We start from the raw sequence: 27,926 nt of genomic DNA, 5'->3' as shown, positions 1-27,926 counted from the left end.
AAGGGTTGGACCGAAGGGTCTGTTTCCATGCTGTACATCTCCATGACTCTATGACTGCGTGAAACACTATATAGGACAAACAGACAGACTAACTAGCAGAACTAATTAACTAACAAACAGAACACCATCTCGCCACTAAACGCTGTCCCTAGTAGTCATCCACACAGTTGACAGGGATCACAAATTCGACTGGGGCAACACAACGATCACAGGACAAGCTGAACAGAGGACAGCCAAAGAGTTTTGGGAGACATGGCACTCATCCATGGACTCCAACAACAAACATTTAGACCTAGACCCAGTATACCATCCACTACAATGAACAACTGGAAGCAGCAACCGGAAGCAGCAGGAACTAAACCAAATCAATTGCAGAAGACACAGTACAACACCTCTTCACAGGACGCTCCGAAGCATTGAAGATGTCACCTGGACAGGCACAAAATGTCTGTAAATTAACTTCCTAGCTCAGTGAATATACCCACGACAGCCGGCACTCTATCTACAAACCTTTACGCAAACCTTGTATTTGTAGAATCTCTGGATTCTCCTTAACCCTATTTGCCAAAGCTATGTAATGTTTCCCTTTTTGTCCACCAATCATTTTAATAATTTTAATAATTCATACACTGGCACTTTAGATTCCCAAACCGCTGGATTCTGGATGAAATTTTACCTGCAGTGTTCTGTTTATTTTCTTGTTATAAATTGTAGAATAGGGGAAAGATTATAGTAGGACAGATTTTTTTTAACAGCACTTCATCCTGTAGTGCAAAAATATTTTGGGTGTGGATCTAAAATATTTGAATGTATCTCAGAACTTAGAATGTAATCTGAGGTAAAAAGGCCTTGTACAAAAAAAGTTAAAAGTATTTGTGAGAGCTATTAGTTTTAATTTGGAAATTGAAAATACCAACAAACTTTCCGACAAATAGGAGAACACATTAATTATGATGACTGTCTACATTCTGAGACTTTTTTTTATTTAACAGTATATTTTTATCATGTTTGTGTTCAACCTCTCTATGCCTACTTTAAAGTGAGTGGGTGACAAGTTTATTACTGCAGGACACTTAAATACAGAGCTTCAATTCAACTGTCTTTAACTGTGTATGCTAGTTGAAAACTACATCAACTTCTTTATTGTGTGAAACACCCTTCAGTGATCCATTGCTGAAGGTGAGTTATTGAAAGGTGTAGGAACTGTAATGATATCAGTGCAATGCTTGCAAAATGTGAGCATGATATGGAGGTCCCAGTGTTGGACTGGGGTGTACAAAGTTAAAAATCACGCAACACCAGGTTATAGTCCAACAGGTTTATTTGGAAGCACTAGCTTTTGGAGCACTGCTCCTTCATCAGGTGGTTGATGACAGAGCAGCGGTCTGAAAGCTAGTGCTTCCAAATAAACCTGGTGGACTATAACCTGGTGTCATGCAGTTTTTAAAATTTGAGCAGTGTGTGCAGGACAATGGGTAGTACAAATAAAAGAATGAAACAAAATACTGGAAATACTCAGCAGGTCTGGAGGCATATGTGGAGAAAGATAAACAGATCTAGCAAATGGAATCTTTTTGGTGTCTGAACAATGTGGGCTGCGGCAAGATTTGTGGCAGAATCATCGGAAATTCTGGTGAAATCTTTCTCAACATTAGGAGCAGCTCACGCTTTTTTTTGTGCCTTTTCTGAGCTGAGAGGTGAGTTTCCTGCCAGGCGGTGGTGAGTTACTAGCTAAGGGGGATTGTTGCTTTTGAACACCTTATTAATGGCCCCACTCATCTCTTTTAATATGTAGCATCCTATCTTGTCAAACAAGCTAAACATTGAGAAATCTCAACATGGAAAACAGAGCCATGACTGACTTCAGCTCACCACTGGCTGTGAAGAACCTCAGTGAGGTTCAGTGCCAAAGAGCATCTCAGGGCTTCATCCATGAGCTCTAGCTGAATGCACCCTTCTTCCATTGACATTGCCATCTGGCGTTTGCCAATCTCTCACAACCATCAAGGTACCTCTCTGATTCTGTTGCAGGCTGCTTAGGCACCACAGCCTCACTTTGCACTGGAAAGTGGATTGAAAGATTGCAATGGGGACAGGCTCCCAGCTCACAGTTTGGACCAAGCTATATCACAGAGCTGATCGCTTGCTCTCTCAGTGCTTACTTAGCACCTTCTACATTCTCACAGTATCCATACCTCACCTTGCCTGTTAGTACACTGGTGCTTCAGACAGAGCCTAAAGGCTGTCGGCACTGCTGCATTGATGTGGTTTATTGTGCAGAAATAGACAGCCTCTTTGTCAGTAGGAATCTGTCTGGGTATGGGTTGGGTAACCTTGATGTTAATTTAACACTGGCAGCATATACCATTTGCCTGTGCAGCACGCACACTGCAAATGTATTCAACCAAATGATCAAATCGGCAATTGGGCTAGGGGCTCAGTTTTCAGCCCAGTCAAAGGGGGAGGATGCTGCCAATCAGGGTTTCCTAGTGCCATCAGTCACAGGCACAGTCCACGCTCCGTCCAGGGGCTTAGCCGTAATCATTGATCTGCTTAGAATGGTCATTGTTAAGGGACTTGTCTGACTGTAGTTCAGGGAGTGAGCAGTGGTCTATCCTTAAGGACCAGTAAGAGAATCGAGTAGTCAGCATTGCCTGTGTAGTGACAGCTGCATTGCCTTCCATCACCTGGTGTTCTCTAGTTGCAAAATGCAATGGAGAAATGGCACAGAGAACACACAGGCTGTGCAAAGTCACAGCCACTTTGATACATGAAACCTTGAGATCCATGTTTATTGGACATTAGAGCACTGAAGGGGAAAATACATTAAATATGTATTTGAAGGGGAAAATACATCTTCAGGAATCCTGAAGAAGGGCTTATGCCCGAAACGTCGATTCTCCTTCGTTTTTGATGCTGCCTGATCTGCTGCGCTTTTCCAGCAACACATTTTTAAGCTCTGATCTCCAGCATCTGCAGTCCTCACTTTCTCCTAATGATTTACACCCCACCTCACTTCCCCTAAGCCTGTGCTTTGCACCCTTCTGAACAATCAACACACATATTTGACTGCGACCACTGACTGACTTCAGGCAGACCTGGACATGACTGACTAGTTCCCAGACTACCATCTTCACATGTCTCCAATGATAATACAGAATTCCCCTGACTGCTTATGGTGGCTGAAGTGTCAACGCATTAACAGGCAAGGCAAGAGCAACTAGGTGTAAAGTGAGCAGCCATAGGATGCAGCCTGGTCCAGTTTCTGAGTTGGGTGTCTGTCACAGTGCACAAACTGTCCTTGCTACAGCTTTTCAATATTAGTTACCGGTACGCCCTGCAATGTTGGCCTCTATATCCTGAGCGTCCTACCATGACTTGGGTTGGAGGGGTGCCATGTGAATCTTAAGGTGTTGTCAAAAGTTGGACCCCAATTTTGGTTACCAAAGAGTGCATGCAGCTGCTGCCTATGGATTATGCCCTAAGATGCTATTTCTTGGTGAACAAAATGGAAGCTTTCACATCCAATTCGAGCTGAAGTTACAAGGTGCCTTCTCTGATTTCCATGTCATCAATTCTTGGTGCCTTGTTTGTTTGGTAGGTTTGGTATGATAAGAAGTTGGATGTCAATGAGGTGAAAGATACAATTTAACAAGGTCATTAACAAGTAATAATTGTCTTTAATATGCAATTCTCTGCTGCTGGTGAGGAGATTGCCTTGAAATCCAGCATTCCTAAAAGGGTCTAAGTTGCTTTCACCATTGAGATTGACCTTGTCTGATCTCTTATGTAATTATGCCATAACTTCCACCATAGCCCAAGTTGTTCAGCCCCCTATAAGTCTCCACATCCTATTTCTTAAATGGGGTGACCAAATGTCCTGGATTTTCTGGGTCTGTTCCAGAATCCAGCTTTTAGAGTCATAGAGTCATAGAGATGTACAGCATGGAAACAGACCGTTCGGCCCAACCCGTCCATGCCGACCAGATATCCCAACCCATTCTAATCCCATCTGCCAGCACCCGGCCCATATCCCTCCAAACCCTTCCTATTCATATACCTATCCAAATGCCTCTTAAATGTTGCAATTGAATTTGTCCCAGATATGTGCATTCTACAAGCATCATTTGTCCTCAGTTTTAATCATCCTAGATCATTGGTGTCTGTGTACTGTCGTTGAAAAATGTGGTGCTGGAAAAACACAGCAGGACAGGCAGCATCCGAGGAGCAGGAGAATCGATGTTTTGGGCATTAGCCCTTCTTTAGGAATGAGGCTGGTGTGCCAAGTAGGCTGAGATAAAAGGTAGGGGGCAGGGAATTTGAGGGAGGGGCGCTGGGAATATGATAGGTGGAAGGAGGTGAGGGTGAGGGTGATAGGCCGGAGAGGGATGGGGGCGGAGAGGTCGTGGAGAAGATTGCAGGTGAAGAGGGCGGTACTGAATCCGGGGGTTGGGACTGAGATAAGGTGGGGGGAGGGGAAATGAGGAAGCTGGAGAAATCTACATTCACCCCGTGTGGTTGGAGGGTTCCTAGGCGGAAGATGAGGTGCTCTTCTTCCAGGCGTCGTGTGGTCAGGGTCTGGCGATGGAGGAGGCCAAGGACCTGCATGTCCTTGGCGGAGTGGGAGGGGGAGTTAAAGTGTTCAGCCACGGGGCGGGTTGAGTTGGTTGGTGCGGGTTGGTGGTGTGTACTGTCTACTTGCACCCTCAGCACAGCTCCATAATGACAGTTGAAGTGTTCCTTATTATTTCCCCACAAAGTTGATGACTGCTGTTAAAGGGAATGTGGCGGCAACAAATTTGTGGAAGAGACACTGCTTCAGAAAATGTGCTCCAAGGCTGAAGAAATTCCTGAGACCTTGATACAGCAGCTGGACAGGAGAAAAGAAATAATTTTATGAGAGAAGTTTTCACAGGTTGTAAAATAAATGGTGACCTTATCATTCATAGAATGCAGGCATTGCTGGCTGGAGCAGCCATTAATTTCGCACTTGCCCTTGAGAAGATGGTGCTAAACTGTTTTCTCAAAACTCTGCCATCCATGCATTGTGGGTAGATTCACTATGCTATTCAGGGGTGAGTGCATGAATTTGACCTACCTGTTCATATCTATTTGTAAAATTCTTATTTATTCACTGTAACTTGTTTTGTACTATTTTAGTGCCATCTAAAGATTTGGCTATAGTATTTTCTATTCCTGCATCAAAGTCAGTAATATAGACTGTAAATAGTTAGGACACATGAAGACCAATTGCTGTGGCACCCCACTAGTTACATTTTGAAGCAACTGGAAAATAGACTCATTTATTCCTGACTTTCTGCTTTCTGTTGGTTAGCCAATCCTGTATCCAAGCTAATGAATTATCCCAACCCCATATGATCTTGTGTGCCGGACTTTATCAAATGCCTTCTGGAAGTCCGGATAGACCATATCTATAGGATCACCATTATCCATATTGCATGTTAAATCTTCAAAGAGCTCTAGCAAATTTGCCAAACATGGTTTATCCTTCATTAAGCCATACTGCCTCTGATGGATTGTATTTTGACTTGCGTTTTGATCAAATGTCCTATTATTACTTCCTAACCATGATTTGGAGATGCCGGTGTTGGACTGGGGTGTACTAATGAAAGAGTGGCGCTCCGAAAGCTAGTGTGCTTTCAATTAAACCTGTTGGACTATAACCTGGTGTTGTGTGATTTTTAACTTCCGTAACAATGGATGCTAATAAATGCTGAAAATGTGTTGCTGGAAAAGCGCAGCAGGTCAGGCAGCATCCAAGGAGCAGGAGAATCGATTCTCCTGCTCCTTGGATGCTGCCTGACCTGCTGCGTTTTTCCAGCAACACATTTTCAGCTCTAATCTCCAGCATCTGCAGTCCTCACTTTCTCCATGCTAATAAATGCCCAACAATAGATGATAAACTAACTGATCTGTAGGTTGTCATTTATTGCCACCCTCCCGTTTTGAATAAGGGTCTTATATTAGAATTTTTCCAATCCACTGGAACCTTTTCCACATCCAGGGATTTTTGGAATATTACAACAATGGATTTACTATCCCTGCTGCCACACTTCCTTGATGTTCCTGATGTAGGCCATCAGGCAATGGGGACTTGTCAGCCTTCAATCCCAACTGTTTAGTGAGGACTGTTTCCCTATTGATGATGATTGTTCTAAATTCTTCCCTTTCTATAACATCTGCATTACTTATTGTTATTGGGATGGTGCTAGTGTCTCCCATCATGAAACCTGAATCAAAATATTGATTTAGTGATTCTGTCATTTTTGCGTTCCCCACTAATATCTCCGTAAATTCGTCCTCCAAGGGACCAACATTCACTTCAGCTTCTCTTTTCCCTTTCACATATTTATGGAAACTTTTGCGACATGTTTTTACATTTTATGCTAGTTTTCTTTAATAATTTAGTTTTTTCTCTTTTGAAGACTTCTGGTTACCCTTTGTTGATCTTTAAAAGTTTTCTAATGTTTCAGCCCACCACTCATCTTTGGAATATAGTACACCTTGGTTTTTTGCCTTTATATAACTTTAACTTTCTTGTTTAGCATGGTTGCTTTGCTCCCCTTACAATTTTTCTTTCTTTTGGAATATATTTTAGTTGGGAGCAATTGAATATCTTCTTAAACATCTGATAGTGCATATCAACTGTCCTTTCAGTCTTTCCATTCAGTCCATTAGGACCAGATCTGTCCTGATACCTATGTATAACTGCAGAACACTTTTGTGGGACTCCAGGTTCTCATCCTCCAATTGAATTTGAAATCCTGGCAAGTTATGATCACTCTTCCTGACAGGATTCTTTACTATGAGATCTTTAATTATTCCCACCCCGTTACACGTTACAAAATCCAGAATAGCCTGCTCCCTGGTTGATTCCCCAACATCTTGGTCCAAGAAGCAATCTCAAATACATTCAATGAACTCTCCCTCGAGAATACTCTTGCCAATTTGATTAATCCAGTCTATTATACATTATTAAAATTACCCATGATCATTGCTGTACCTTTCTCATAAACTATCAGTATATCCTGATTTATACTGCAGGATATTATTTGGCAGCATATAGATTATTGCTACCAGGAACTTCTTTCCCTTGCCATTTCTTATTTTTACCCAGACCGACTCAGTACTTTGATCTCCAGTGCTGGTATCATTTCTCACTATAGCACTTATCTCTTCCTTCACTAACAAAGCTACACTATCCCCTTTTCCCCCTGTCTATACTTTGGAAACACTGAGTATCCTTGGATATTCAATTCCCAAATCAGGTCTCCCTGCAACCGCATCTTATTTTAATCAGCACCAAATCATACCGATTTATTTCTATTGTGCTGTTAATTCATTAATTGGCATCTGTAATAATACTTATTTGTATTAATTATTGATATGATAATACTTGATGATAGAAAATACTGTTCAAATGTGCTATAGGATCTTGCATTGCGAATATGAACAGTTTGGTTTTGAGATTTAAAATGTTGATTTATAGATATGTAAAGACAGATTTGGACATTTAATATGTTAGGGTACCCATTGTTTGGTGGAAATGGTGATGGTTATAAAAGTCTATTTTAATATTAACATTTGCACAACTAAACCTGGCAGCTTTAATGCTTGTTTAAGTATACACTGTACCTAGTGATGTGCTTGGTAATTCTGACCTCAGCAGAACTGAAGCAAGTCATTTCATGTTGCAACTTTGTAGTAAACACATGAATGAAAGTCTCCACTGAACAGGATGCTGCTGTTAAGCAAAAGACACTTAGCCGATCATACAAATGAGTAATTCAGTGCACTTTCAGTGTTGGTGTAATGGCAGATCATATGCCGTGAAGACAGGTTGACCATGTCAAACAGTATGTTCCTTCAATCATCTAGGGGGAGTGGGATGACTGTCTGAACATATTTACAAACCTCAGAATATTGAGTCGAATGTTAGATGGCATTCTGCTGTTGGACAAGATTTACAAAGTTGTCATGGCTGGGTTAAGAATTATTCTGGAAACCAAATCAACATTGTCAGTTGATCTGAGATTAAGTAGCTAAGAATGACTTAACAATTCCTTCTGTATTGCCATGCCAACTATGGTCCAACCAATCAGCACCATCTTCTCCCTTTTGAAATGTGCTCCCTTTTGAAATGTGGTTTTCTTGTGTCACAATCCTGATGAGTGCAAGATGAAAAACAATCCCATTTTAGCAACTAAGCTAGTTGGTTCTCTATATATTTGGTCAGATGTTTTGGGGAGGTTTAAGTCAATAGATTTAAGCCGTCTAGATTCACATCTTTATTTTTATTTCCATAACAACAGGTTCTGCAGTTTGACACAGATGGAGATGTCCATCCAATATTCAAGGAGTTGATGGCTGGTATCAATGACCGTGACAAACCTTATCTGCTGAAATTGGCTAACCGTCTATTTGGAGAGGAAACACACACATTTCTCAAAGTAAGATCAGAATGATGAAAATTGGTCACACCTACTGGACATGATACACCATTTCCAACAATTGTGTAAAATTATTGCAAAACAACATAAACATAATGACAACCCAAATGATGTGCAGGTCAGGTGAATTAGCCATGCTAAATTGCCCATAGTGATAGGTGCATTAGTCAGAGGGAAGTGGGTCTGGGTGGGTTACTCTTCAGAGGTTTGGTGTGGATTGGTTGGGCCAAAGGGCCTGTTTCCACACTGTGTAGGTAATCTAATCTCAAAATGAGAACAACCAGTTCAATTCATTCTTACACCTGAATTTGTTGCAAATACTACTACCAAGTTAACTAATGCTTTAGGGATAAGAAAACTTGAGCCTTCATATATTGAATTGTATCTTTTTCACATTCTGTTCTTCTGAAGCATGCAGTTTTTAACATTTACTTATGATACTTCAGGTCCATGCACAGGAGAGCAGATGTCAGTTTTAGCACATTCTGTGCATCATTCTTCTGACTATTTAAGTCAATGAACAGAAAACAGGGGCGGCACGGTGGCTCAGTTGTAAGCATGGCTGCCTGACAGTGCCAGGGACCAGTTTGGAGTTTGTACCTTCTTCCCATGTCTGCATGGGTTTTCTCTGTGTGCTCTAGTTTTCTCCTACAGTCAGAGCATGTGCAGCTTAGGTGGATTGGCCGTGCTAAATTACCGATAGTGCCTTGCAATTGCAGGTTAACTAGATTCGCCATGGGACATGCAGGGTTGTAGGGGTGGTGGAGGGTCTAGGTGAGATGCTCTTTGTACGGTTGGTGTGGACACGATGGACCAAATGTCCTGCTTGCACACTGAAGGGTTTCTAATATTCTAAAATTATGTGTGGCATTAGCCCAAATTTCTGGTACATATTTTAGTTAGCACAAATAAATACTGGAATGTAAGCTTCCTTAATCTTTTATACTTTTGTCAAACTTGCCATTAAAACCAATTCCATGGAAAGATCCTCATATATGTAGGCTACACCATGATACTGTACTGATGTGGAGTTCCAAGATATCATTTGAACAGTACTACAATAGGGAACATTCAGTCATTAGAACAACAGGGTGTACACCATAAGTCTTGAGGTCCCTGGCACATTTTTCAGTAGAAGTCCTCAAGGGTCACGCTGCACCACAAATCTATTTCAATCATAATTTCAGCGAGTATATGCTTATGTAAGTGCTAAATGTTTCTTTTTTCATGTCTTGTTTGCAGCCATTTGGACAATTGCAAGTCCTATTGGCACTGTGTGTGATTTTGCAAGCCTAGGTTTGGGGACCTGGAGACCTTCATAGATGCTGCACATCACCATGCAACTTTAATTTCCATATTTTAAATTGGTCCTGAAATATACTCACCACAAAGCTCCTTTCTATAATTTCCATTCCATTAATTTTACTGCCTGAATGATACATGTGAAAAGTATTGCACAATGATTTCAATGTTTTGATATGATGAAAGGATGTACAATTGATTCAGATTGCAGAACTACTGGTTGAATGTGGATCCCTGAGCTTTCTCAGGGGGCTTGATGCTGTAAACAGGATCTGCTGGTATTGAACTTGGATGGACAAAGTCAGAAGTCACACAACACCAGTCACACTGCTCACCTGATGAAGGAGCAGTGTTCCAAAAGTTTGTGATTTCAAATAAACCTGTTGGACTATAACTTGGTGTCATGTGACTTCTAACCAAGTAAACAGCAAACACAATCGCTGGAAATAAACCTTATTTAATTATGAGGATTTGATGAAGGGCTGATTATTATTTTAATCTGAGTGGAGAATCTGAACAGCTTTCTCACTAAGTCAAATCAACAGAATGAGCAACTGTTGTGTTCTGCACTCAGGAAAAATGTACCATCTTGATACCCAATTGTTGAACATTTCACCAGGCAGTTTAACAAAATGCACAAGTCTCACAAATACTTACAGAGAGCAGCACAAGATGAGGGTATTTTCAACTTTTTGAAAACCTTTGTGACTGAACAGAAATCTTACCCAGCCACAATTCCAGTGGCAGAGAATATCATCAGAATGTTGGGGCCAATATTTTAAATCAGAACTTATGGCCTACTCCTCTTAATTCAGATGGGTATTTGTATGGACAATGTAATGTTGTGGTATGCAAAAGGAACATAGTTTGTTTCAAAAATCTGGTTGTCAATAATGGCATCTGTTATATTAAGCAATCCAAATCATTATTTTAGCTGTAATATTTCATGAAGTCAAAAGAAGTCAGTATATACAGCGTTGAGTTTACAAATATCGTTAATTAATCCATTCAGACATGTGGTGATATGTCTTTGAAACAGGTGAGACTTGAACCTACCCTTTTTTATTAGCAAAACTCAAGCCAAATGTTTCTGAATCTTTAATTTCTTTGCTAAAATGTAGATCAGAATTCATTCAGTTGTCTGTGCATAGCATTGAATTATGTCGAACATACAACATATAAAGTGGTCCAGTTGCCTTCTCTTAGTTTCAGCCCATCAGCAGATCTTTTTAAATTCATTTTAAGTTTACCTATGCTCTAACGGCTCTCTTGTCAAGAAGTAAACATTTTCCCATTTGTACTTAAAGTGATATTATCATTGATGGTCATTTTTTTTTCAGACATTCCAAAACTCTGCATCAAAATTCTATGATTCACAATTGGCTGCTGTTAGTTTTCAAAGTCAGCCAGAAGCTGCCAGAAAAGAGATCAATTCTTGGGTAGACAACAGGACTGAAGGTAAGTTATATTTGATATTTGTATGACTTATTTGAATTAGACTAGAGGAGAAGTAGTTACAAACTATTAAAATCAAAAGTAATATGAATCAGCTGCACTGACTTTAAAAATTAAACCATAACTGCTGTCCTATAAGGGCCCTCTTGTGGCACAGTAGTAGTGCCCCTACCTATTGACTGGGAGGCCCAGCTTCAAATCCCACCTGTTACAGAAGTATGTAATAATATCTCTGAAAAGGTTGATTAGAAACGTAGGTTAATAAAAACAAAAACTGATGTGCTGTAAGGGGCTCTTGTAGTGCAGTGGTAGTGTCCCTTCCTTTTTAACCAGGAGACCCAGGTTCAAGTCCTCTTGTTCCAGGGGTATGTCATAACATCTCTGAACAAGTTTATTAGAAAATATCTACCTGATATGCTGTAGAAGGATGCTGTTATGAAATAAACTTATCCCTGGCAAATATATATTTATAATAAACAAAGGTTAATGCTGTGTTGACCTTGAAGGAATTCTTCAGGGAAACAAATTTGCTACTTTGTTGAGAAGATGATGCAACAGATCAGTTTTGATGTAATCGAATGACAGGCCAAGTTCGAAGAACTGAATAACTGATTCCTTTTCATGAGTTTCTAAGTTTTAACTGAATCATAAATGAAGTTAATTAATAAATTAAGTTTTGGAGATGGGCATCTTTGAATCTGCGCTCAAAAGACAGGACATTTAAGCAGAAACAGAAATCGCTGGAAAAACTCAGGGGGTCTGGCAGCATCTGTGTAGAGAGAAACAATTAACATTTCAAGACCACTGATCCTCCTTCAGAACATCTGGGAAAATAGGATATTTGCTGACAAGAGGTGGGATAATAAGTGGATTTGTGGAGACAGAACTCAGGTACAAAGAGGGGAGAAGTTAGGCAAATTAAGCTAGGGAAGAAGAAAAGCGAGAAAGGTGATAATATGGACCATGAGAGGCTGAGTTTCACCAGCAATTTCCTTTTTGGTTTAAATTTTCCAGCACCCATATTTCTTTGTTTGATTTTAGTGTGACTGTTGAAGGCTGATACCAATGGAGTTCTGCATATAGAGTCATAGAGATGTACAGCATGGAAACAGACCCTTTGATCCAACCTGTCCATGCCGACCAGATATCCCAACACAATCTAGTCCCACCTGCCAGCACCCAGCCCATATCCCTCCAAACCCTTCCTATTCATATACCCATCCAAATGCCTCTTCAATGTTGCAATTGTACCAGCCTCCACCACATCCTCTGGCAGCTCATTCCATACACGTACCACCCTCTGCATGGAAAAGTTGCCCCTTAAGTCTCTTTTATATCTTTCCCCTCTCACCCTAAACCTATGCTCTCTAGTTCTGGACTCCCCGACCCCAGGGAAAAGACTTTGTCTATTTATCCTATCCATGCCCCTCATAATTTTTGTAAACCTCTATAAGGTCACCCCTCAGCCTCCGACACTCCAGGGAAAACAGCCCCAGCCTGTTCAGCCTCTCCCTATAGCTCAGATCCTCCAACCCTGGCAACATCCTTGTAAATCTTTTCTGAACGCTTTCAAGTTTCACAACATCTTTCCAATAGGAAGGAGACCAGAATTGCACGCAATATTCCAACAGTGGCCTAACCAATGTCCTGTACAGCCACAACAGGACCTCCCAATATCTTGGAACTTCCTTGGCATTAATATTGATAATTTGGATTCAAATGTAGAGAGCATGATAAAAGAATTTTGCAGGTGATGCGAACATGATATTCTGGTTAGTATGATAAGGAACTTTTTAAATTGCAGAAAGATAAAAATCCTCAGTTAGGCAGAGAAATGGAATATAGAATTCAATCCAGAGAGGTGTGAAGCAATTCATTGTGAGAGGTGCAAAAGGACAAGAAAATCTGTAATAATTGGGAGCATACTGAGCATTGTGGAGAAACAAAGTACCCTGGAAGACGAAGAATGCATTCTTTTTAAGATAGCAGGACAGTTCAATAAACTGGTTAAGGAGGCATGTAGCATGCTTTTCTTTAATAGCTGAGGTTTATGTTACAGAGGCAAGGTTATGCTGGAACTGTATGTAACCTAAGTCAGGCTACAGCTTGGCTCCAGCTGTAAACAAGAAACTGGATAGGTATGATTGCACTGAAAGAGTGCACAGATGATTTACAAAGATGTTGCCAAGATTAGAACACTTCATGACAAAAAAAGCTTGGATAAACTGGAGTATTGTCTTTGGAACTGAGGAGGCTGAAGGGTAACTGAATTGGGGTGTATAATATTGAGAGGGGTTGAGACAGATTATAAATTGAGAACTGTCGATGTGACTTTGGTTGCCTCATTTTCTCTACCCAACCTCACTAATGCCAACCTATCTCCCCATGAACTGACTGCACTTCCTGCTCTCAGATCCAACCCTGACTTTGTAATTAAGCCTGCTGACACGAGTGGTGATGTTGTCTTGCGTGCTGACCTCTCCATGCAGAGACTGAGTACCAGTTGTAAGGACCTCTTCCTGGCTCCTCCTGAACCATGACGTCACCATGGAAAACATCAGGCCATATGCTCACTACGGTCACTAACCTCACTTCATCCGGTGACCAACACCCCTCACTGCCCCCAAGCTCCAGTTTCCATACTGCTCTCACATGGTCCATCTCTGACACCTCTCTTCCCTCCCTAGACATCCCTGTTTCTATTTTCTGGGGATAGGCTGGCCAACAATATCCATTCCAAACCAACTGACCCCCACAGTTACTTTGACCACACATCCTCACGCCCTGCTTCCTGTAAAAATTCTATTCCTTTTACCCCGTTTTGACATTTCTGCCACATTTGTTCCGATGATGCCAACTTTGAAAAGGGGGGCTCCAAAATGTCCACCTTCTTCCACAACCAGCACCATGGTTAACGGAGCCCTCAGCCAGGCCTGACTCATTTCATGCACTTAAGTACTCACCAACCCCCTCCCCTCCCACAATTGCAATAGGATCCACCTTGTCTTCACCGACCATCCCATCCTACCTTGTCCTTGCAACATCCTTGAAAATTTCTTCTACATTTTTTCCAGTTTAATAACATTCATTCTATAGCAAAGTGACCAAAACTGAACACAATACTCCAAGTGCAGTCTCACCAAACATAACTTCCCAGCTTCTATACTATGTGTATTGACTGATGAAGGCCAGTGTGCCAAAATCTTTCTTCACTGCCCTGTCTACCTGTTAGTCCTCTTTCAGAGAACCGTGCACCTGAACTCCAAGGTCCCTCTGTTCCACTACACTCCTTAAGGCCTTACCATTCATCACGACACTCCTACATTCATTTGACAGGGGTTTATAAAATCATGATGGGCATGGATAGGGTAAAAATACAAGGTATTTTCCCTGGGGTGGGGGAGTCCAAAATTAGAGGGTATATGTTTAAGGTGAGAGGGGAAAGATTTAAAAGGGACCTAAGGGCAGAGGAAGCTGGTACAATTACAACACTTAAAAGGCATCTGGATGGGTATATGAATAGATAGGTTTTAGAGGGATATAGGCCAAATGCTTGCAAATGGGATTAGATTAATCTGGGATATCTGGATGAGTTGGTCAAAAGGGTCTGTATTTGTGTTGTACGTCTCTATGACACTAACTGCAGAAGGTGTAACACCAGTCCATTTACCTCTTCAGTATCCAAGGACCCAAATGCACCTTCCATGTGAAGCAGCGCTTTTACCTGCACTTCATATAATCTAGTCTACTGCATTCACTGTTCACAATGTGGTCTCCACTGGGGAAGTGGAGCCTAGACTGGGTGACCACTTTGTAGACTACCTACAGTCTGTCTGAAAAAAAGACCCTGACCATCATGTTGCCTGCCACTTCAATACATCACCTTGTTCCCTGGCCAACATCTCTCTCTCAGGTTTGCTGCAATAGTGAGTTCAACGCAATCTGGAAGAACAGCATTTCATTTTCCATTGGGCACTCTATAACGTTATGGACTCAACACTGAGTTCAACAATTTCAGGGCTTGAGGCACCTTCTCCCATGTCCTTACCTCAATCCTGACACATCAGGCCTTGTTATCACATGGTATGCTATTACACATTGTTAGCCACTAATAGTCCCCAATGAATCATAGCTATTCATTCCCCTAGACTGATCATTAGTCACTTCTTTATCTGTCCAACTGTTCTTCTCTCTCTTTGGACTCTATCTCCCCATGTCGTTTACTCCTTAAGCATTCCCTCCATGCTATCTTATGCATATAAATCAACTTCTTCCCGGTTACTGTCAGTTCTGGGGAATGGTTACTGGAATTGAAATGTTAACTCTGGTTTCTGTCCACAGAGCCTGATAAATCTGCTGAGCTTTTCCAGCAACTTCTGTTTTTGTTAAATTAGTGAAATCCATATTCAACTTATACTAATTAGCCCATGATCTAAGTAAAATATATTATATTAATTAACTCAGTAAGGGTGATTTTTAAAATATGGAGATATTAAACCGTATGACCTCACTACTGCAACTATTTAATTAAATTTACCTCCAGGGGTTTGTAATGAGTGTGGGTCAAATTGCATAATTCCAAGAAAGTCCAAGTTTATCTGATCAATCTGAGCAAAACATTAAACCCTGGAATACGCCGTATGCAAATAGGCCATTGCTGTGATTTAGAATAGAATAGAATCCCTACAGTATGGAAATAGGCCCTTCGGCCCAACAAGTCCGACCCTCTGAAGAGTAACCCACCCTGACCATTTTACCCTACATTTACCCCTGACTAATGCACCTAACCTACACATCCCTGAACACTATGTGCAATTTAGCATGGCCAAATCACCTGACCTGCACATCTTTGGATTGTGGGAGGAAACCAGAGCACCCGGAGGAAACCCACGCAGACGCTGGGAGAAGGTGCAAACTCCACACAGACAGTCACCTAAGGTTAGAATCAAACCTGGGTCTCTGGTGCTGTGAGGCAGCAGTACTAACCACTGAGCCACCGTGCAAGTTAACATTTATAGCATGTTAGTATCAGAATTGTCAGCTGCAAATATATTGCTGTTTTAAGTATTATACTTCACCTTACTAAATTGAAGTTGTTCATTTCTGTGCTCTGATTTAGGTAAAATCCAGAACATTCTGCCAGAGAGAAGTATTACTCACAACACAAAACTTGTTCTTGTAAATGCCATCTACTTTAAGGGGCAGTGGAGCAGCAAATTTACTGAAAATAAGACATACGTAAAATCGTTCTGGCTAAACAAGGTAAGTTCCTCTGGCGATAACATTTCATTTATAATAATTTTATATCTTTTACTCTGTCAAGTTTACACAGATGTTAATAAATCATAACTTTCTTCTCAGAGAGAATCCAAGCCAATAAACATGATGTTCCAGGAAGAAGAATTTTACTTTGGTTATATTGAGGAACTCCAAACCAAAGTTCTGGAACTCCCTTACATCCAAAATGAGCTAAGCATGATTATCTTGCTGCCTGATGGCATCAATGATAACTCCACTGGGCTGGAGCAGGTTAGTACGATTATGGACTTAGTGTGTTAGCATGAAATAAATTTGGAACGGATGTTGTAGAAATAACAAGGGTAAGAAATTACTAGTGGGAGTGTCTACTGGCCCCCTAACATTAGCTGTTCTGTAGGATGGAGAATAAATCAGAAGATAAGATTGGCATGTGAAAGGGCAGTACATTGATCAAGGGTGACATTAATCTTCATGTGGATTGAGAAATCAAATTGGCAGACGTAGTCACGAGGAAGAATTGATAGAGTGTATTTGGGAGAGTTTACTGGAACAAAATGTTGTGGATCTAACCAGGGATCAGGCTGTTCAGGTAATGAGGCATGTTTAACGAATTCTCTTAGAATCAAAGATCCTCTAGGGTTCAATGATTATAAAATGACAGAATTCAGCACTCAGTCTGAGCACGAGAAACCTGGCTCAGAAATAACTGATTAAACCTAAGCATGGGATTGAGGGCAGAGCTAGTTCGAGTGGACTGGGAAGGATTTAGCAGAGAAGACAGTTGATGAATAGTGATAGCCATTTCAACAGTTAATGCCTCAACATCAAAGATTTATCGCAGTCAGAATAATGATTCAAGGAAGGGGATAAACTGACTATGGTTAACCAGAGAAGTTAAGGACAGTATCAATTAAATAAAAACATAAAATATGGTACATATTACTAGCAAATCAAAGACGTGGCAAGATTTTAAAAGCGAACAAAACATGACCGATAAAAAATGAGGAAGCAAAATAAACTGCAGTGCAAATGGACAAGTAGTATAACAATGGAGAGTGAGAGTTTCTTTAAATATCTAAAAAGAGAGAGAGGCAACAATGAACATATGACCCTTAGAAAACGAATCTGGGCAAATAATCATGCTGAGTCAGAAAATGGTTGAGTAGTTGAATACATAATGAGTCTTCACCATGCAGCACGCTAATAGGATTCCAAAATTATCAAGAGGGCTAAAAAGGGAATGGGGGGAAGGGCGGAAATAGACACAATAATTAACACTAGAACAAAAGTACTAGAGAAACTAATGGAACGCAATGGGGCCAAGATATTCCCTGAACCTGGTGTGTTACATCCTAGATTTTAAAAGAAGTAGCTGCAGAGGTAATAACTGTACTGCGTTTAATCTTCCAAGAATTCTTAGACTGAGAAAAAGTCCCAGAGAAATGAGAAAGCAAGGGAGACAAAAAAAAACAAGCCATTACAGTCTAGTTAGCTTCACATCTGTGATTGGGAAAATGCTAGAATCAATTGTAAAGGTTATATGGCAGTTTATTTAACATAAAGCATAGAACAGTATGGTACAGGAAAAGGCTTTCAGCTCACTGTTTCTGTGCCGACCGTTCCGAACTATTCCCATCTCCCTGCACATGGTCCATAGCCCTCCAGTCCCTGTCTGTTCTCAAATGTTGCTATTATATCTGCTTCTACCACCTCTCATTACAGCACATTCCAGGTACCCACCATCCTCCATGTAGCAATGCATAGCTTAATTAAGCAAAGTCAACATGGATTCATGAAGAGAAAACCATGCCTGACAAACTTAGTTACAAATGTATTCTTTGAGGAGGTAACAAACTGTGTAGATAAAGAGGAACCAGTAGGCGAAACGTATTTGGATTTCCAAAAGGTGATGGACAATGTACTGCACATAAGTCTACTAAATAAAATAAGACCCCTTGGGTATAGTACATTAGCATGGACAGAGGATTGGCTAATTATTTGAAGACAGAGAGCTGGGATAAAGACATTTTCAACTTGCAGCTAGTGGTGTGCCTTCTGTCACACAAGACTGCACCTCCACCCCCCGCCTATCAAAATCCATGAGTCCCTGGACAACGCGGGCCATTGCCCATACATTGGCAGTCTCCTCTCGGTGTAAGCGAGCTTTGATGATGAAATACAACATTGACTCCAGTGTGCCAGTGCAGCCTTCAAATGCCAAGAGGAACAGGGAGTTCAAAGTCCAAGACCTGAAATCTAGTCCAAAAGTCATGTTCTACACAGCAGCCATGGACTTCACCCTCCTCATATGCTTCAGAAACATGAATGATGTAGCGTAGACATCTCTGGTCTCTGGACAAATGTCACCAGTGCTGCCTTTGCAAAATCTTGCAAATCCACTAGGAGGATAGGTACATGAATGTGACTGTCCTCTCCCAGCTTACTAATCCCAACATCGAGGCACTGGACAAGCTGAAATGGGCAGGCCACATTGTCTGCATGCCCGAAACAGACTCCCTAAACAAGTGCTGTACTCTGAGTTTTGCGATGGGAACTGATCACTAGGAGAACAGAAGAAATGCCTTAATGATATCCTGAAAACCCCCTTCAGCAAGTGACACATCCCCACTGAATCACTTGAGCTAGAATGCACAATCTGGAAAAGAAACATCTGCGAATGTGCCAGCCACTTCAAGTGTCACCATGTGGAGGTCAAGCACAAGCAGTGGAAAGGGTTCACAGAATCCTGAGCGACCCCCCCATCCAACTCTTCAAACACCACCTTCCCCTCTTGTTGGAATGTCTGCAGCTCCAAGACTAGACTAGTCAGCCACCAGATAACCCTGCTTCCCTGCAGCCTCTGCAAATCATGCTTGATCCTGAGGAACTGCCAAACAAGAAGAATTGGATTGCCGCAGGAATCAGTGTTGGGGCCACAATTAATTGCAATACACATTCGATTTGAGCAGACCATGCCACATTTGAGCAGATCAAGTAGACAGATCCAAGGGTTAGTGCTGCACGAGCCTCACCCCTTGTTTTTGTCCAACAGGTTTGGGAGTCTCGCTCCCTGTGCGGACAAGAGTGGGGACTGCAGGGAGGATGAGAAAGCTGACTCTAGCACTGTGGCACATTCAAAAGTGGGGGTTTGGGGGGAGAGCTAGGAGAAATGTACTTGTAATGGGGGATAATATAATCATGGGAATAGACACTCTTCTCTGTGGCCGGGAATGAGATTCCCAGAGGTGGTGATGCCTGCTTGATGCCTGGGTTCAGGATATTGCATCTTGGCCACAGTGGAACTTTGAGTGGGAAGGAAAAGATCCCATTGTCATGGTCCATGTCAGTATTAACAATATGGATAGAAAGAAATTCTGCTGAGGGAATGTGAATGGCTAGGTGACTAAATTCCCTGAATGGGTGAAGTAGGCTCATGGGGCTGCATTGCTGACTCCTACTCCAAGTTGTAATGTTTGTCGATGGTCCAAAAATAAGTAGGAAGGCAAATATTTAGGATGACAGAAGGAGGGGTATAGATTGGGTAATTGAATGGGCTAAATAGATGGAATAACTATACTATGGACCAGGCCAGACCCCATCAAAATATTTTAAGAAGGTAGCCTAGACCCTAACTTTTTCTTGATTTAAAGGTAGAGTTAAAGGTGCATGTTCCAGATATAATGTGACTGGTCAAACTATTTGATGTTAAGCAAAATACTATTTATTTAAACACTATAGATAAAATGCAAACAAAAGAAAGAAGAATTTAGAATAACATAGCTCATGGAAAATTTAATTGAACAATAGATACAGTACCTATTACTAATTAACTGTTCCAATTCAGTAACATTCCATAGACACAGCCCTTCGCAAAAAAGTAAATTCAGACACAGATTCTTACATGCAATTCTGCAATCCAGGAGGGAAAAACATCGAGAGATTTCAGAGAAAATAGCAGCTAAGAATCATTCACTGAAGCTTCTATCTTTCTAAGACCCCAAACAGCTTCTGACTGCTAAAGCTAAAACAAACACGAGAAAGCCCGGTTTGTGAGAACTGGCCACTCCAATTCCAGCTGTTTCCATTGTTCCAACTTGCCGAAAATAAACCTAAAGGCCTCCTAAGGCCATCTCCAGTAGCCAGTTTGTCATCTCTGCCTTTACAACCTCTCTTCAAAAAAACAACCCAGGACAAAATAACCTTTTTAAATTGACAGCATTGTCACAAACATTTGAGGTATATGTGAGGTTATGCATTTACAGGCAGGATAGAAGAGTTGAGTATTATTTAAAAAGAGAAAGACCGCCAAACGCCACACATTCCTAGTGCAAAACTAACAAAAGGTGAGCATCTAATTTTAGCAGGTAATCAGAAAGTCAAATCGAATGTTAGCTTTTATTTCAAAGGAAATTAAATGTAATAATATGGAGGTTTTGTGAGAACTATTCAAGGTAATAGACCACTGAAATATTTTGAACAATTTTGGTCTCTTCACTTCAGGAAAGATGTACTGGCATTGGAGGCGATCTGGAGAAAGTTCATGAAGTTTATCTCTGGTATCTCTTGAGAAAAGGTTGAGGAGGTTGGACTTGTACTCATCGGAATTTAGAAGAATGACAGGAGACATTATTTAACCATATAAGATTTTTCGGGGGCTTGATAGGGTAGATGTTATGAGGTTTTCCCCCTTTGTAGGAGACTCTGGGACCAGTAGGTATAATCTTAGAGTAAAGAGTTGCCATTTAAGAGAGAGATGAGAAGGATCTTTTCTTGACTGTGGTGAATCTATCAATTTTTTACTGTGGAAGGCTTTCAAGGCTGGGTCATTAAGTATATGCATATTGCTAATCAATAAGGGAATATAGGCTTATGGGGATGAAACAGAAAGGTGGAGTAGGGGAGTGATCAGGTTAACAATGATCTCATTGAAAGGCAGAGTGGGCTTCAGAGCCAGATGGCGTGCTTCCACTCCTACATCTTATGATCTTCATGAACAATGGTCTGATTTATGTTGTTCTTCATGTTACACTCGAAGCCTAAGAGGCTACATCTTCAAACAGTTGAGGATCTTTCAGATTTTCCAAGAAAGATTGTAACCTGGGCATTGATAACTTGGGTCAGTTATTATATTATTATTGGTGAAGACATCTGTCAGCCAGGTGATGCATCATGATGGGTCAGGCTATCATCAGGCTATTGTCGGGTGTGGACTGTGTTTCTGGTGACTGTGAAACACATTGTAAATACCCTTAATGTTAGAATTTGATGTATCTAATGTTGTATTAATAAGATAGGCCTCCAAAAGTTCTCCTTAGAAATTCATTGCCAAATTTATCAATGAAATAGATGTCGGAGTTGTTTGAGGTGAGAGGAGATAGGTTGGGTAAAAATGTTCATAGATGGAAATGGACTTATGTGGGAATGCGGGGCATCAGTGAAAGCAAGCATGTAAACTTTTAAAAGGCTTTCTGCAGTAGATTTTCCTGCTGCCTGACCTGCTGTGCTTTTCCAGCACCACTCTAATCTTGACTCTGATCTCCAGCAGCTGCAGTCCTCACTTTTGCCTTTCTGCAGTAGATGTCGGCATGGGCGGCACGGTGGCACAGTGGTTAGCACTGCTGCCTCACAGCGCCAGAGACCCAGGTGCAATTCCTGCCTCAGGTGGCTGACTGTGTGGAGTTTGCACATCCTCCCCGTGTCTGTGAGAGTTTCCTCCGGGTGCTCCGGTTTCCTCCCACAGTCCAAAGATGTGCAGGGTCAGGTGAATTGGCCATGCTAAATTGCACGAAGTGTTAGGTGAAGGGGTAAATGTAGGGGAATGGGTCTGGGTGGGTTGTGCTTCGGCGGGTCAGTGTGGACTTATTGGGCCGAAGGGCCTGTTTCCACACTGTAAGCAATCTAAAAAAAAAAGTCAACCTAAAGTATTGAAAAATAACTTGGAATTATGGTCCAATGCTTTTTGTCTGATCAAAGTGACATTCCTGCTGAATAAAGTGTGATGAAACTATGAAATTGATGATAAATATATAGGTTAACTGGCAGCAAGAGATTTATTGATTAAAAATGATTCTAAACAAACCGGTAAACACTATTTTCCATTGATTAACCTGTTTTTTTTCCTAATAGCTGGAGCAGACACTTACACATGAAAACCTTCTCCTTTGGACCAACCAGGCAAACATGATGAAAATCAAGGTCAGGGTTCATCTGCCCAGATTTAAATTGGAAGACCAATTTGACCTTAAAGATGTACTTTTAGCGATGGGGATGACTGAAGCATTTGATCTGGCAAAGGCTAATTTCACTGGAATGTCTGAAGCAAGTAACCTTTTCTTGTCAAATGTTTTTCACAAGTCTTTCGTGGAAGTTAATGAAGAGGGCACAGAGGCTGCAGCAGATACTGCAGCCATCATTAACAATCGAAGTTTACCATTGGAAGCAGAATTTGTTGTTGATCACCCTTTCCTGTTCTTCATCAAACACAACAAATCAGAGAGCATTCTATTCTTTGGCTGCTTCTCTTCACCAGGAGATGAAGTCAGGGGATATAAAGGTGCACAGCAAATGATGCAGCAGGTTCAAAGGTGCAAATGAAAGAATAATAGGTGGAGAAAGGTGTACTCTTGATCAAAATCATTATTTGCATACAGTTATGTCCAAGATTACAGATTACAATTATTGCTTGGTGACAATCTGCTAAACGGAATGATTTAAATTGTATAAATTCAACTGATTTCCTGCTAGTTATATTGTGCTTATGTAGTAATTATAATTTAAAGAGTTCAAACTTTAACATCTCCTTTAAGATGACAGAATGTTTTTAAGTATACTTCATTTTTATTAAATTGCCAAAATTACATTCTGCGCTTTCTGGGCTGTGCTTTTCCAGCACCACACTCCCCACCCCGATCTCCAGCATCACTTTCTCCTACATTCTTAAACAGGATACTCTTGTTACTCCAAGCTGTGTTTGATTCAAATAATTCGCATAATCTCATACTTCAAATTAAATAAGTGAAATAAAATTGTATTATTCAGTAATTCAAATGACCTAATTAGCAGGAATAGGATATTTTGGATTTTCTTTATTTTTAACAGTCATGTTTTTTGGCAACCAAATTTTGATTGTAAGATTGTATCACTTTTTAACTGTATCATGTTTATTTTTTGAAAAATAAAGTACTGTCATAGTGATCAATGCCAATAGTTTTGTTTTATTGAAAAACACACCACAAATAGACCAGATCTAAAAGTTGAAATTCTAAATTGGAGAAAGCCCAATTTTGACGGTATTAGGCAAGAACTTTCGAAAGCTGATTGGAGGCAGATGTTCGCAGGTAAAGGGACGGCTGGAAAATGAGACGCCTTCAGAAATGAGATAAAAAGAATCCAGAGAAAGTATATTCCTGTCAGGGTGAAAGGGAAGGCTGGTAGGTGTAGGGGATGCTGGATAACTAAAAACATTGAGGATTTGGTTAAAAAAAAGAAGAAAGCATATGTCAGGTATAGGATTCTGGATTAGTGGTGCTGGAAGAGCACAGCAGTTCAGGCAGCATCCGAGGAGCAGTAAAATCGAAGTTTTGGCAAAAGCCCTTCATCAGGAATAAAGGCAGAGAGCCAACCACCAGTTCTCCTCGGATGCTGCCTGAACTGCTGTGCTCTTCCAGCACCACTAATCCAGAATCTGGTTTCCAGCATCTGCAGTCATTGTTTTTACCTATATGTCAGGTATAGACAGGATAGATTGAGTGAATCCTTAGAAGAGTATAAAGGAAGTAGGAGTATACTTAAGAGGGAAATCAGAAGGGCAAAACGGGGACATGAGATGGCTTTGGCAAATAGAATTAAGGAGAATCCAAAGGGTTTTTACAAATACATTAAGGACAAAAGGGTAACTAGGGAGAGAATAGGGCCCCTCAAAGATCAGCAAGGCGATCTTTGTATGGAGCCGCAGAAAAGGGGGAGATACTAAATGAATATTTTGCATCAGTATTTACTGTGGAAAAGGATATGGAAGATATAGACTGTAGAGAAATAGATGGTGACACCTTGCAAAGTGTCCAGATTACAGAGGAGGAAATGCTGGATGACTTGAAACAGTAGGACCTGATCAAAAGTAGCCGAGAACTCTGTGGGAAGCTAGAGAAGTGATTGCTGGGCCTCTTGCTGAATTATTTGTATCATCGATAGTCACAGGTGAGGTGCCGGAAGACTGGAGGTTGGCAAACGTCGTGCCACTGTCTAAGAAGGGCGGTAAAGACAAGCTAGGGAACTATAGACCAGTGAGCCTGACCTCAGTGGTGGGCAAGTTGTTGGAGGGAATCCTGAGGGACAGGATGTACATGTATTTGGAAAGGCAAGGACTGATTAGAGATAGTCAACATGGCTTTGTGCGTGGGAGATCATGTCTCACAAACTTGATTGAATTTTTTGAAGAAGTAACAAAGATGATTGATGAGGGCAGAGCAGTAGATGTGATCTATATGGGCTTCTATAAGGTGTTTGACAAGGTTCCCCATGGGAGACTGATTAGCAAGCTTAGATCTCATGAAATACAGGGAGAACTAGCCATTTGGATACAGAACTGGTCAAAGGTAGAAGACAGAGGATGGTGATGGTGGTGTTTTTCTGACTGGAGGGCTGTGCCCAGTGGAGTGCCACAGGGATTGGTGCTGGGCCCTTTCCTTTTTATCATTTACATAAATGATTTGGATGCAAGCATAAGAGGTACAGTTAGTAAGTTTGCAGATGACACCAAAATTGGAGGTGTGGTGGACAGCGAAGAGGGTTACCTCAGATTACAACACGATCTGGACCAGATGGGCCAATGGGCTGAGAAGTGGCAGATGGAGATTAATTCAGATAAATGCGAGGTGCTGCATTTTGGGAAAGCAAATCTTAGCAGGACTTATACACTTAATGGTAAGGTCCTAGGGAGTGTTGCTGAACAAAGAGACCTTGGAGAGCAGGTTCATAGCTCCTTGAAAGTGGAGTCGCAGGTAGATAGGATAGTGAAGAAGGCGTTTGGTATGCTTTCCTTTATTGGTCAGAGTATTGAGTACAGGAGTTGGGAGGTCATGTTGCAGCTGTACAGGACATTGGTTAAACCACTGTTGGAATATTGCATGCAATTCTGGTCTCCTTCCTATCAGAAAGATGTTGTGAAACTTGAAAGGGTTCAGAGAAGATTTACAAGGATAGAACATAGAACAATACAGCACAGAACAGGCCCTTCGGCCCACGATGTTGTGCCGAACATTTGTCCTAGCTTAAGCACCCATCCATGTACCTATCCAATTGCCGCTTAAAGGTCACCAAAGATTCTGACTCTACCACTCCCACAGGCAGCGCATTCCATGCCCCCACCACTCTCTGGGTAAAGAGAGTGACATCTCCCTGACATCTCCCCTATACCTTCCACCCTTCACCTTAAATTTATGTCCCCTTGTAACACTCTGTTGTACCCGGGGAAAAGTTTCTGACTGTCTACTCTATCTATTCCTCTGATCATCTTATAAACCTCTATCAAGTCACCCCTCATCCTTCTCCGTTCCAACGAGAAAAGGCCTAGCACTCTCAACCTATCCTCGTACGACCAATTCTCCATTCCAGGCAACATCCTGGTAAATCTTCTCTGCACCCTCTCCAAAGCTTCCACATCTTTCCTAAAGTGAGGCGACCAGAACTGTACACAGTACTCCAAATGTGGCCTAACCAAAGTCCTGTAAAGTTGCAACATCACTTTAGATTAGATTAGATTAGATTAGATTACTTACAGTGTGGAAACAGGCCCTTCGGCCCAACAAGTCCACACCGACCCGCCAAAGCGCAACCCACCCATACCCCTACATTTACCCCTTTAACCTAACACTACGGGCAATTTAGCATGGCCAATTCACCTGACCCGCACATCTTTGTGACTATGGGAGGAAACCGGAGCACCCGGAGGAAACCCACGCAGACACGGGGAGAACGTACAAACTCCACACAGTCAGTCGCCTGAGTCAGGAATTGAACCCGGGTCTCTGGCGCTGTGAGGCAGCAGTGCTAACCACTGCGCCACCGTGCCGCCCACTTCACGACTCTTGAATTCAATCCCTCTGCTAATGAACGCTAATACACCATAAGCCTTCTTACAAGCTCTATCCACCTGAGTGGCAACTTTCAAAGACCTATGAACATAGACCCCAAGATCCCTCTGTTCCTCCACCTCACTAAGAACCCTACCATTAACCCTGTATTCCGCATTCTTATTTGTCTTTCCAAAATGGACAACCTCACACTTGGCAGGGTTGAACTCCATCTGCCACTCCTCAGCCCAGCTCTGCATCATATCCAAGTCCCTTTGCAGCCGACAAGAGCCCTCCTCACTATCCACAACTCCACCAATCTTCGTATCATCTGCAAATTTACTGACCCACCCTTCGACTCCCTCATCCAAGTCATTAATAAAAATTACGAACAGCAGAGGACCCAGAACTGATCCCTGCGGAACTCCACTTGTAACTGGGCTCCAGGCTGAATATTTACCATCTACCACCACTCTCTGACTTCGACCGGTTAGCCAGTTTTCTATCCAATTGGCCAAATTTCCCTCTATCCCATGCCTCCTGACTTTCCGCATAAGCCTACCATGGGGAACCTTATCAAATGCCTTACTAAAATCCATGTATACTACATCCACTGCTCTACCCTCATCCACATGCTTGGTCACCTCCTCAAAGAATTCAATTAGACTTGAAGGCAAGACCTACCCTTCACAAATCCGTGCTGGCTATCCCTAATCAAGCAGTGCCTTTCCAGATACTCATAAATCCTATCCCTCAGTACCCTTTCCATTACTTTACTTACCACCGAAGTAAGACTAACTGGTCCGTAATTCCCGGGGTTATCCCTATTCCCTTTTTTGAACAGATGTTGCCAGGGTTGGAGGACCTGAGCTACAGGGAGAATCTGAACAGGCTGGGGCAGTTTTCCCTGGAGCGTCAGAGGCTGAGGGGTGACCTTATAGAAGTTTATAAAATTATGAGGGGCATGGATAGGATAAATAGACAAAGTCTTTTCCCTGGGGTCGGGGAGTCCAGAACTAGAGGGCATAGGTTTAGGGTGAGAGGGGAAAGATATAAAAGAGACCTAAGGGGCAACTTTTTCACGCAGAGGGTGTACGTGTATGGAATGAGCTGCCAGAGGAAGTGGTGGAGGCTGGTACAATTGTAACATTGAAGAGGCATTTGGATGGGTATATGAATAGGAAGGGTTTGGAGGGATATGGGCCAGGTGCTGGCAGGTGGGACTAGATTTGGTTGGATATCTGGGCGGCATGGACGGGTTGGACTGAAGGGTCTGTTTCCATGCTATACATCTCTATGACTCCATGACTCCAAAAATCGTCTTTACTGCAGTTTTAGACTATCAGATGTGTTGACCAAATGCACAAAA

General features: G+C 41.6%; 1 protein-coding gene across 3 annotated transcripts in view; it reads left to right on the top strand.

Moving 5' to 3' along the window:
* The window catches only part of LOC122550270 (leukocyte elastase inhibitor-like), a 31,987-nt gene extending 8,306 nt beyond the window's left edge, over positions 1 to 23,681 (top strand). For all 3 annotated transcript variants that reach the window (XM_043691017.2, XM_043691015.2, XM_043691016.2), the window contains exons 3-7: positions 8,334 to 8,471; positions 11,114 to 11,231; positions 16,348 to 16,490; positions 16,590 to 16,757; positions 22,614 to 23,681. In XM_043691017.2, the coding sequence (XP_043546952.2) occupies positions 8,334 to 8,471; positions 11,114 to 11,231; positions 16,348 to 16,490; positions 16,590 to 16,757; positions 22,614 to 23,081 (1,035 nt within the window). In that variant the 3' untranslated portion in view covers positions 23,082 to 23,681. The remainder of the gene's footprint in view (positions 1 to 8,333; positions 8,472 to 11,113; positions 11,232 to 16,347; positions 16,491 to 16,589; positions 16,758 to 22,613) is intronic.
* Positions 23,682 to 27,926: the final 4,245 nt, after the last annotated feature.

The sequence above is a fragment of the Chiloscyllium plagiosum genome, unplaced genomic scaffold, assembly GCF_037043375.1.
Source record: "Chiloscyllium plagiosum isolate Xiang-an unplaced genomic scaffold, Cpla_swu_hap1 HiC_scaffold_5, whole genome shotgun sequence".
In the NCBI taxonomy this organism is placed as follows: Eukaryota; Metazoa; Chordata; class Chondrichthyes; order Orectolobiformes; family Hemiscylliidae; genus Chiloscyllium; species Chiloscyllium plagiosum.
Note: the sequence above shows the minus strand (reverse complement) of the source record. Positions and strands in the feature narration are given on the sequence as shown.